General features: G+C 32.2%; 1 protein-coding gene across 1 annotated transcript; it reads left to right on the top strand.

Annotated features, from left to right (window-relative positions):
- Positions 1–8: 8 nt before the first annotated feature.
- Positions 9–10,884, top strand: LOC132750411 (bolA-like protein 3). The gene is made up of 4 exons (XM_060740381.1): positions 9–144; positions 4,877–5,012; positions 9,812–9,900; positions 10,627–10,884. Exons 1-4 carry the CDS (start codon positions 115–117, stop codon positions 10,687–10,689), a joined length of 318 nt encoding a protein of 105 aa, XP_060596364.1. The 5' UTR covers positions 9–114; the 3' UTR covers positions 10,690–10,884.
- The last annotated feature ends 2,094 nt before the right edge of the window (positions 10,885–12,978 follow it).

Here is a 12,978-nt window from a genome sequence, read left to right as displayed (position 1 = left end):
ATTATTTTTCTATGATAATACAATGTTGGAATTAAAGTTAATACTTTTACATAAATGAACGGTAAATATTTTTAATGACTTTTCCTGTGAAGGTGACAGCTGAGTTCATAAAATATGTTGAGACAACTAATTGGATGTCAAAGGGTATGTTTATCCTTCTGTATGCCAGCATCAAGGATCTGACATTATTACTTTTTTCTTTAATCATTAAAAATGGATTCTGATCTGTTGACTTACCAAATTTATCTGAATTCTGATTATTGAGAATTGGGTATTTCACACCAATAATATTTAGCAAATCAATTTCATCATGCCATACTGTAGGCAATATTTTTATGAAGTTAGCAGTTCAAGATAGAATGATATGTTACATGTAGAGGCGTGTGGTAATATGAAATTAGGCAAGGCCTATGAACGGGGAAGTTGTTAAAAAATTCCTTTCATTATTTCCGTTTTAAAATTGTCATTCGGTAATATGAAATTAGGCAAAGCCTATGAACGGGGAAGTCGTTAAAAAAAATCCTTTCATTCTTTCCGTTTTAAAGGTGTCATTCGATATTACATACACCGCTTCCGTTTTCACTTGGAACACTCGAAGATTATTACTAATCCGAAAAGTTGAAATTTGTTCCGTTATCTATTATCATTGACATACATTGTAAATGGCGGCGCCCGACTAGAACTGACACTGAAAATTATATTGATAGGTATAGAATTCTATATGTTTTTTAATTGTTTTTTATTTGATTTTCTTTTAAATATTCATGTGTTACTAGTCTATAGCCGGGCAAGCCAAAGCCCGGACCCGCTTCGCGGGCCCGGTCTTTGACTTCCCCGTATTACATGCACCACTTCCGTTTTCACTCGGAACACTTGACGTTTATTATTTATCCGAAAAGTTGAGATTTGTTCCGTTATCGGAATAACCCGCCTTTTATCATTGAGTTACATTGTAAATGGCGGCGCCCGACTAGAACTGACACTGAAAATTTCATTGATAGGTATAGAATTCTATATATTTTTTAATTGTTTTTTATTTGATTTTCTTTTAAATATACACAATGTAGTCTATAGCCGGGCAAGCCAAAGCCTGGACCCGCTTCGCGGGCCCGGTCTTTGACTTCCCCGTATTACCAGCGAATCAATAACTATGATAACAATTCCCTGTAGTATGATATATCAGTTCAGGATTCTCAGAAAACCACATAATCCCATAGTTTTTCATTGGTTTTTGGTAAAAATGCAACTTTATATAGAGATCTGAGAAAAAGTCCCATTAACCCGAAGTGCTGGCACGTCCACACAGGTGTTTTCAGTTTTAAAAACTTAAAAGAAAAACAAAAATTTTTCCAAGGGAAAAAATTTTTCCCTTTTGTAGGGTTTTTTTCCCATTTTTTAAAAAAAATGTTAAATTTTTTAGTTTCTTTAAAAAAAATAAAAAACTTTAAAAAATCTTGATATTTTTGCCACAGGCAATCGGTGGGTGGCTTGGATAGTATACATGTACATGACCACGCCCACCTATTTTTAGCTCATCTGTCACAAAGTGACAGGGACTGGGTGAGCTTTTGTGATCGCTTTTCGTCCGTCATCCGTCCGTCGTCCATCCGTAAACTTTTACTTTAAATGACATCTCCTCATAAACCGCTAAGCCAATTTCATCCAACTTCACAGGAATGTTCCTTTGGTGGTCACCTTTAAAAATTGTTCAAAGAATTTAATTCCATGCAGAACTCTGGTTGCCATGGCAACCGAAAGAAAAAACTTTAAATATCTTCTTTTAAAAAACCCAAAGAGCTAGAGCTTAGATATTTGGCATGAAACATCTTTAAGTGAGTATCTACCAAGTTTGTTCAAATAAAAGCCCTGGGGTCAAAATTGGCCCCGCCCCAGGGGGTCATTGATTTTCCCTATATGCATATAGTAAAAACTTAAAAAATCTTCTTTTAAAGAACTCAAAGAGCTAGAGTTAAGATATTTAGCATGAAACATGTTCATATGGGTGTCAACCAAGTTTGTTCAAATAAAAGCCCTGGGGTCAATATTGGCCCCGCCCCGGGGGTCATTGATTTTCTTTATATGTGCAGGGCTCACACTGGCTCAAATAAAATAATAGCCAATAATTTCAACTTAAAAAAATAATAGCCAAAAGATCAGCGGACTATTCACGAATTAGCGATTAACAACATAAGCAGTTGATTAAATAAACATTACATTTATATAAAACTTTCAGTTTTATAAGGATTCTTAAATAAACTGATACATTTGTGTATATTGATAAAAAATACTACCTTTTTTTTAAATAGAACCACAACTTTAATTATTATTATAGAACAGAATAAAAACGTTATAATTAGTATATTTACTGTATAACAATATTAAAGATTAATTATAAATTTACATAATGCTGTTATCAGACAACTTTTTTTGTTTGTTCTAATCAAATTTTGTCAGCTATAACCACTGTCAATTAGAACTGGAGTAGATCTAGGTCATATTAGCCTATAGAAATAAGTTCAAATAACACAAGTTTGCAAACTCATTCACAGAATGCAGCCTTTTTTCTGAATAATTTACTGAAAATTATCATCATCACCAATGTAATACAAATTTTCTGCCATAGTAGTAAAGATTTTTAAACAGAACATAGCTTATTTCACCTTTAAATAAATATCAAAATTATCGGTGTCGCGAAAATATGTGACAATCGGATTTTTCCAGTTTTCTGAGGAAATATTCACAATTTTATTTGTTGTGCAAATAGTTGTTTGGAAGTTAATACTTTTTAAATATTTTACCATTGTTTTCAACTGGCGATTTAGTCAAGTAGCTTAAAACAAAAAAAAAATCAAAATTTGCAAAATAAAATTTTACTGCAATTCACGGTAAATTTTGGGTAAGTCAATATCCAGTTTATCAATTTTAAAACGATTTTTGTGGCTAATTGACGGATATTTGAAGGCTATTATAAATGCTGGACAATATCTTTAAAGTACTTATACAATTATACATCTCGCATGTATTTTTTCACCTCGGGCAATATACTATATATAGTTAGCAGCACGTGACCGGTAAAAAGTTGACACTCAATTAAATGCACCCCGCTGGTGTTAATTGGGTCTACTGCATTCATTATCGATTTTTACACCTTATATAAACACTGTTGGAAGTAAAAAATAATCGCCAGATTTTGTAGCCAAAATGCAAAAATAATCGCCAATCTTATAAAATAATCGCAAATGGCGACTATGGCGACCGACAGCGTGAGCCCTGTATGTGTATAGCAAAAACTTAAAAATTCTTCTTTGAAAAAACCCAAATAGCTAGAGTTAAGATATTAAGCATGAAACATCTTCTAGTGAGTGTCTACAAAGTTTGTTCAAATAAAAGCCCTGGGGTCAAAATTGGCCCCGCCCCGGGGGGCATTGATTTTCCTTATATGTGTATAGCAAAAACTTAAAAATCTTCTTTGATAAAACCCAAATAGCTACAGTTTAGATATTAAGCACGAAGCATCTTCTAGTAAGTGTCTACAAAGTTTGTTCAAATAAAAGCCCTGGGGTCAAACCTGGACCCGCCCCATGGGCATCATTGTTTTTAACTATATGTGTATAGTAAAAACTTAAAAAATCTTCTTTTAAAAAACCCAATGAGCTAGAGTTTAGATGTTAAGCATGAAACATCTGCTTATAGGTGTCTACCAAGTTTGTTCAAATAAAAGCCCTTAGGTTAAAATTGGCCCTGCTGGGGGGGGGGGGGTTTCATTGTTTTTCATTATATGTATGTAGTAAAAACTTAACATCATGAAACATCTTCTAATGGATGTCTTCCAAGTTTGTTCAAATAAAAGCCCTGGGGTTTAAACTGGCCTCGCTCCGGGGGCCTATATACAGGTGAGCGACCTCAGGGCCATCATGGCCCTCTTGTTTATACATTTTATTTTTTCACTTATAAAATATTTTTCATTCAAAATGTTTTTAAAATATCTTATTTTCAATAAATCAACAAAGAAAATTTGTTTTTAAAAATTTCATCCATATATACTAGATCTATAAATAAAAAAAAATATGTATAAAAAATAAGTGGGCGTGGTCATGTACATGTATACTATCCAAGTCACACACCGATTGCCTCAGTGATTCTTGCATGCAAATACATGTAATTTTTCTTGGGATACTTTATCCTTATGATTTGAAAATAACTAGAAAAACATCATTCAATGTAAGATAACAATCTTAATCTATTTTTAAAATCATTCAAAATATATATTCCCAATAACAATTTATTTTCTCAAAACTATTTTCAACCTTATATCAATAAAAAAGTACACCCACTACTTACGTTATTAGGCATTTGCTTGAAAATTTTTAGGATGGCAGGTAGTGTTGGGGTTCACCGTTGGTGCACCATGTGAACCCAGCCCCCTCTCCCCAACACTTTAATCCAAGAACCTTAAATCCAAGAACCATAACTCTTATATGATGTTGAACCTTTGTTAACTTTTTTTAGGTTAAGGTTTTGTTTTCATGTTCTTTCACTTCAACTTTTACACTCACCTTTTTGGTCATTGACCATAACCCATAACTCTAAAATTCTTTGTAAAGTTTTACATTTCTTAACTATTGATCAGTTGTCCTTGTACTGTATATAAAAATATTTTTAACAGAATTGCTGGAAATGTGATAAATTTTTCCTTCTTTATTAATACATGTACTTTTTTCTTTTTTGATAAAATCATAATTTCATCATTAACATTTTAAATGAAAAATTTTGAGATAATTTTGTCCATACATGGTAACTTTCTGAAATTTTACTTCAGTTTTTTCAATTGTATTTTTTAACAGATAAAATATAATAATAATAGTTGTTGTTTCAGAGAATTGTTTTGAGAGGTTATAGGTACTTTACTGACGCTGCATCACAAGATTTTACTGAAGGAGAGAAGAAAATAAAGGAGGTTTTACAGACTAAATTTCCAGGACATAAATTGATTCATGTGTCAGATATTTCAGGTAAAGTATAAAAGTATTTAAAGATTGGTTTATACAGAATTTATTTTAGTTCGATTGTGTAGGAAGCTATAAGCTTACAGACACACTTTTGAATCAGTTCCTAGAACCAACCAGTACTAAACAATGAGTGTAAAGTTTCTTGCTCAAGGAAACAACGACTTGCTCCTGACGAGGTTTGAACCCATGCAGCTAGCGATCATTAGATTACTACTTTGATGTGTTAACCACTCGGCCATGCCGCCACTTATTTACAGATTATCTTGTGTTTAATTCCTAAATCAGTATTTAGGTTAAGTCATTTGTTGTCTTATTCTCTTATCTTCTTCACTGATAATGCTGGTCCTAATTACTTTAACCATTAGCTTGTTGTGGGTGACAGAATTTTACCAAAATCGCTCATGCAACCAGTGCAGACCTAAGTTTAGATGGCACAGATATTCAGTTGTTGCATACCAGTATTTTGAAATTTTCCCTTACTATTCAGTTAATGCATATCTTGAAATTTTCCCTTAAAATAATTTATTGTTTTATCAACAAGTCCATTTAACATATTAAGGCTGGTAAAGATTTAATTTATTTTGTTATTATAAACATCCACGTGTGATAAATTTTTACTCAAGATCATTTTCACAACTAAAATGGCAGATACATGCAGTTTACATTTTGGTGTTTTCTGTATGTGTATGCATGTGTCAATGTGCACAATATATGAGGTTTATGAGTGATTTATTACTGAAATTTTCAAAGACATGTAATAGCAAAAATACAACAACACAATAGCTTCACTTTATATTCAATACATGTAGTTTTGGGAGCATCAGCTCATAAAAGAGGTAGAGAACAATAGAAAAAGAATGCTTCTAAACCCTGATATATATTGAAAAAATGTTCATCAGAGTGAAAAAGCTTTTAGCTCACCTTTGAAAAGTGCCAATTAAAGCATTTAAAATAATTGGATGTGCATCCTCCACAGTTAATTATCAAAAGCCCAAGAAACTTCGGGACATACATGTATATGGTATGGCATTGTCCATCTGTCTGTAGACAATTGGTTTCCACAAGATAATTTTTAAACGAATTTCAATGTTTGTGTTTATATTTGGCATGTATTACATGGCATATAAGAATAGTATACCAAAACACAAATCTAGTTTGATTTTTGCTGCAAATCAACTTATTATTGATATACTATAGTTATGCCCCCTTTTTATGAAATTATTTGTTTCCTGAAATTATTTTATGGATTTTGTTTATATTTGACATGTGAGTATGTTATATAAAACACAGGTTAAGTTTCAAATCAAACTGTTATTGATAGAGTTATGTCTCTTTTTAAGCAAATTTTCTGTTAAAATTATTGGTTTAACGAAAGATTTTATTGATTGTGTTTATATTAGGCATATTAGTATTTTATATCAAAACACAGGTTAAGGTTCATTTTTGCTGCATTTAATATTTTATTGAGACAGAAATGCCTCTCTTAAAGCATATTTCCTTAAAATTTGTTGTCTTCCATCAAATTAGATCTAGCCATCTAGTTTCCCTCAAAGCACTTTGGAAAAAGAGATGTTTCCTAATTTAGGCAAGTTTCATGGTTTATGTCCCAGGTTACATCCATTATATAAGAATTTTTGAAAGTCCCTGGTTAGATAATAAATTATAATTTAAATATAAAATATACAGTATACATGTACCTTACTGTATTTAATAAATATGTGAAACACAAATTATAATTTTTCTTATATGGCACCGTTTTTAGGACTTACAGTAGATCTATCAATATTTTTTAGTAAACAAAATTGCCAAATCAGTTACAGAGTAAAAAAAAAAATAGGGACCAAAATAACGGTTGTGGAACACGTGAACATTTGTTTAATAATAATGGCCTATAGGTTTTTCAGTTTACATAGGCTTACATATGGTAGTGAAAATCATATAAATCTCCTTGCTAGAAACTGTACTTGCAAGAAATCTCCCGTCAGAAACCATTAGGACAGGAGGCTTGATATTTAACATGAAGCATTGTCGAGTGGTTATCTATTTGTTGAAGTTATTCCCAGAGGGTCAAAATAGATCCTGTCTCAGGGATCAGTTACTTTCTGTATACATTTTTACAGTAAAAATTACCTTACTTTTATTATTTCTTTATATTTAGACCAAATAATCAGTTTTATCTGACCATGTGTGATTTTACACGTTGATCTTCTACTTTAGACTTATTTTACATTTTGTGTTATTAACTTAACTGAGCATTACATGCTCATGGTGAGTTATTGAGATCCACCTCTTTCTGGTCACCTGCAATATTTGTCTTCAACAATTTTTGAAAACAACATCTCCTCTGAAACCAATGACTGGATATTAACAAAACTACACAGTAATGATCCTTTTGTGGTCCCTAATCAAAGGTGTTCAAATAGGTTGCATAAGTAGGTCACAGTGCCAAAAAATGGATTTAAAATAAGCAAATTTCAAAAATCATATTGTGTAAAAGTACATTCCCAATAGCTTTTAATATGTAGTATATTACACAGGCTGAAGGTGTTCTACCAAAGTTGTTTCAAATTATATCTTTATATCAAATAATATTGCCCCGCCTCTGGGGGAGCATGGGGGTTTCATTATATGTATATAGTAAAAACTAAAAATCATTTTTTTCTGAAACTACAAGGACTAAAGCTAAGAAATTTGTCTAGGAACATCAACTGGTGGACCTCCTACAAGGTTGTTGAAATTATAACCCCTGAATCATCATTGGCCCTGCCCCAGCAGTTATGGGTTTTTATGTACATACATGTAGAAAACAATTAGAAGAATAAGTTATGACTTGTAGATGGCCTGTATTGATTTTGAGGTCATTTGTTTAAAGGTCATGATCACTGTGGCCTTGACCACTTAAACCACGACCAACTCATAAGCATACAATTGTATTATTATACCCCCAAAAACGAAGTTTGGGGGGGTATATAGGAGTCACCCGGTGGTCGGTTGGTCGGTCGGTCGGTCCAGACGTCCGTTGCATTTTCCTTGTCCGGAGCATAACTTGAAGACTAATGGTTGGAATTCAATATAACTACATACAATGGTCAAGCACATTGAGAGGAAGTGCAGTGCAAAAGAACCATAACTCTATCTTGACTTATTACAGAGTTATTGCCCTTTGTTACTTTTCCTTGTCCGGGGCATAACTTGAAAACTACTGGTTGGAATTCAAAACAACTTCATACAATTGTCAAACACAATAAGGGGAAGTGCAGTGCACAAGAACCATAACTCTATCTTGACTAATTACAGAGTTATTGCCCTTTGTTGCTTTTCCATTGCTTTCTTTTGTCCGGACCATAACTTGAAGACTAATGATTGGAATTCAATATAACTACATACAATGGTCAAGCACATTGAGAGGAAGTGCAGTGCACAAGAACCATAACTCTATCTTGACTTATTACAGAGTTATTGCCCTTTGTTACTTTTCCTTGTCCGGGGCATAACTTGAAAACTACTGGTTGGAATTCAAAACAACTTCATACAATTGTCAAACACAACAAGGGGAAGTGCAGTGCATAAGAACCATAACTCTATCTTGACTAATTACAGAGTTATTGCCCTTTGTTACTTTTCCATTGCTTTCTTTTGTCCGGACCATAACTTGAAGACTTATGGTTGGAATTCAATATAACTACATACAATGGTCAACACTTTGAGAGGAAGTGCAGTGCACAAGAACCATAACTCCATCTTGACTTATTACAGAGTTACTGCCCTTTGTTACTTTTCCTTGTCCAGAGCATGACTTGAAAACTACAGGTTGGAATTCAAAACAACTTCATACAATGGTCAAGCACAATAAGGGGAAGTGCAGTGCACAAGAACCATAACTCTATCTTGACTAATTACAGAGTTATTGCCCTTTGTTACTTTTCCATTGCTTTTTTTATCCGGAGCATAACTTGAAGTTTAATGGTTGGAATTCAATATAACTTCACACAATGGTCAAGCACATTGAGAGGAAGTGCAGTGCACAAGAACCATAACTCCATCTTGACTAATTACAGAGTCATTGCCCTTTGTTACTTTTCCTTGTCCAGAGCATAACTTGAAAACTACTGTTTGGAATTCAATACAACTTCATACAGTTGTCAAGGACTTTAAAAGGAAGTGCAGTGCACAAGAGCCATAACTACATTTTAACAAAATGCAGAGTAACTTCCCTTTGATGCTTTTCCTTGTCCGGAGCATAACTTAAAACATACTGATTGGCATTCAAAACAACTTCATACAATCGTCAAGCACAATAAGAGGAAGTGCAGTGCACAAGAACTATAACTCCATCTTCAGTATTTATAGAGTTATTGCCCTTTGTTCCTTTTCTTTGTCTTTCTGGACTTATTACAGAGTAATTCAATAAAACTTCATCAATGGCCAACCACATTGAAAGGAAATGCAACATACAAGAACCACAACTATCTTAAATTGCCCACAACCATAACTCTATATTTCAATTCTTTTACAAGGTATTCAGTGTAACTAGTAACATCCTCATTTCCGAAGCAGTCTTGTGGGGGTATTAATCACTTTTAGTGATAGTTCTAGTTATGTATTCAAGTGAGCACTATACATATGTATCTGTTCCAGTGGCCTTCTTGCTTCAACATTAGATCATAGCTGACTTTTAAAGTGACCTGGTTAGCATATTCTTCATTATATAAGTTATGACATTGTCTTTCAAAAGTTTTCAGTTGAGAAATTTTGGGCTAAATTTGAACTCAATTTGTTTGAATTAATTATAATGATTACAGGTGGCTGTGGGGCAATGTTTGAAGTAGCTATAGAGGCTGAGGAATTTAGAGGACTTCGAACAGTCAAACAACACATGCTAGTCAATGAGGTATGGTAATGCTTTTGAACAAACTTATGTTTGTAATGTCCGTATTCAATATACATGTAATTATTTTTGATAACATAAGGACTTATTCAACTACAATTGTGTTTGTGATTTTGATACAATATCATTATAAATTGAAAGCTTTATTCATTTGAATGGAGCTGGACTACTGTAACTGGGTTTTGTTTATGTTTGTGCACTCTATTTTGATAAACATTTTTTTGCTTCCACTATTTACTTGCCTTTTTGCATTAAAAACCTTAATTCATTGACTGAAATTTAGATATTTGGTCTAGCATGAATTTTGGTTTAATCATTTTCCTATGTTAAAGTTTGTTGGGAAAGGGCTATCTTCACAACAACTTAAGGAATTTACTTTCCAAAACCCATTTATTTAGCTTAACATTTTAATGAATGTGAATTCAGAAATTTTGTGAATGTTCAGTGTGACAAAAGGCTTACTGACTTTGATTTCATGCATATTTGCAAATTAAAGCCCTGTCCAAGTTCTTCAATTAGCATACATGACTTTAAAAAATGCTTCTTTAAACTTTAAAATTGATTTTAAAATTCTGTTACGATACTGGTTGTTTAGAAACTGTTATATGAACAAAATCTATTTAATCTGCAAACAAGTGTTTATGTCATCCATTCTCTATTTGCATTCAGTGGGGGTTTCAGTTCACTGTATTTGCATGTTTGAATGACTTTCTTTGCGAAATTTTTCAGGCTTTGAAAAAAGAGATTGGACAGATGCATGGATTGAGGATACATACAAAAGTTCCAGGATAGTGTTGTTTATATAGTGTTATAACTTATTAAATAGTGTGATATCACCTGGAGTCAGTAGACAGGATAAAGCACATAGTTGTCAACATGTCATGTTGAGTGATGAACATTTTAATAGATTTCTCATTTTTCACTTGAAGTAACTGAGATTTTATGAAATTTAATAATTTCTGACTAATGTAGCCAATAGGAAGGATTCTTGAATGTAAAGGAAAGTAGTTCTTGTTACAGAAGATGTTTTGAAAAAAGTTGAAGTATTATAAAGATAATTGGGAGGAAATAGATAATTTTTTGAACAGACATTTGCTACCAATGACAATGGAGTAAACTAACCATCTGTGACTAGGAAGAAGATTGAGATGTTGTAAAACAAAGTAAAGAAATATAGTATGTAAAAGAAGTTTATATAGCATGTTTTGTAATTCAACATCATAACATCGACACAACCTGACATTTGAAAATAACCAGTACTGGATAAATGAGGATTAGTTATAATGGATTAGTTATGCATTAGTCCATTGATCAATTAAGATATACTTTTGATATTCTTATTTATAATGCATATCATATACTTGTACATAATCACTTTGTGAAACATACATCATGTTAAATTTTGTGGCTGTTGCAGAAAATGGTTTGAAGTACAATAAGTTTTATGATCTTATTGTTTTGTTAAAGAACCTACATATTATATATTTACCTTTCATTTAAGACATTTAAAGGGAGTGAAAATGAACTTTGAATTTGAATATTTGACAGAAAATTGAAAAATGGAGACAATATTATGTAAAGATATCACACTTCAGGAAAAATATACCTTCTGAAAGTTTTTAGTGAAAATACGTTCTAGTATTTGCAAACAAAATATTTAATATGATAGCTTGTAACAAATGAACTTAATAGATTTTAAACAAATATTTTATTTTGTTAATTTTGTGTGTTTGACAAATATATTTGTTTCTATGTATTAAATATGATAAAAGAGATACATTTGTGGTTATGGTTGTTGACTTCAAACCACTTGCCCCTAACTGCTGTAGGTTCAAATCCTGCAAGGGACATTTTATTTTTTCATGTGAGGAAGCTTAAAACCGTAGTGGTTCCACTCCAGCGCCTGCTTGTGCCTAAAATAATGCAGGAAAGAGCATCTGATTGAGGTCTTCCTCCACCAGTAAAGCTAGAAATGCGTCATATGTCTATCTCATGCATACACTGGCTTAGAGGTCAATACAAATATTTCATGTTTAATAAATTTATTCTTTAATTTACAGTATAAAGTAACATAATAAATAGAGAACAGACATGTCACTTTATTATGTCCTAAAATAACTGATTTTGAAACACAAGTGGTATTAGAGCCTTATATGTTTTGTATGGTCAATTTTTTGAATGGCTGTTTATGCCTGTAAAGGACATAATCAAACACCTTGATAATTTAAATAAATAAAGATCAACAATTTCTGGTGTTAGACATGGAAATATATTTATCAAAGTGTGCATGTGTGAGATGGTTTGTCCGGAGAAGTTAAATTTGTAAATCATATGAGGCCCAGCACGCACATTGTCTGAATAAAATATAAGTTGTAAGGATGAATTGGCCAATAAAATGGGAATGGTATAGGATGGTGGCTTATATAGTTACATAGCAGCAAAATCAGTTTTACTTCAGTTATTTCAATTTTTCACTTTCCTATTTCAGTAAGTTGAATATATTATAAAGTCTCATCTATACAACTGATTCATACTATACAAACATAATAACCAATTTTATAAAATCTGTGCTAATATAAACACAACTAGTATCCACTTTCCTATCGGATATATATTTGCAAAAAATGGTCCTGGTTAGTTATATACAGTACGTACCTTTGTCTTCCATCAAATTAGATCTAGCCATCTAGTTTCCCTCAAAGCACTTTGGAAAAAGAATTGTTTCCTAATTTAGGCAAGTTTCATGAGTTAAATCTGGGTGACACCAAGGTTTATGTCCCAGGTTAGATCCATTATGATAGATTTTTTGAAAGTTCTTGGTTAGATAATAAATTATAATTTAAATATTAAATATACAGTACAGTATATATGTAGGCCTACCTTATTTAATAATTATGTGAAACACGAATTATAATTTTTCTTATATGGCACCTTTTTAGGACATACAGTAGATCTATCAATATTTTTTAGTAAATAAAATTGCTAAATCAGTTGCAGAGTAAAAAAATAGGGACCAAAATAACGCTTGTGGAACACGTGAACATTCTGACGTATGCTGTTTATGTTAATCGGCAGTATGCT

Source organism: Ruditapes philippinarum, unplaced genomic scaffold, assembly GCF_026571515.1.
Source record: "Ruditapes philippinarum isolate M1 unplaced genomic scaffold, ASM2657151v2 ctg400_1_1_1_1, whole genome shotgun sequence".
Classification (NCBI taxonomy): Eukaryota; Metazoa; Mollusca; class Bivalvia; order Venerida; family Veneridae; genus Ruditapes; species Ruditapes philippinarum.
Note: the sequence above shows the minus strand (reverse complement) of the source record. Positions and strands in the feature narration are given on the sequence as shown.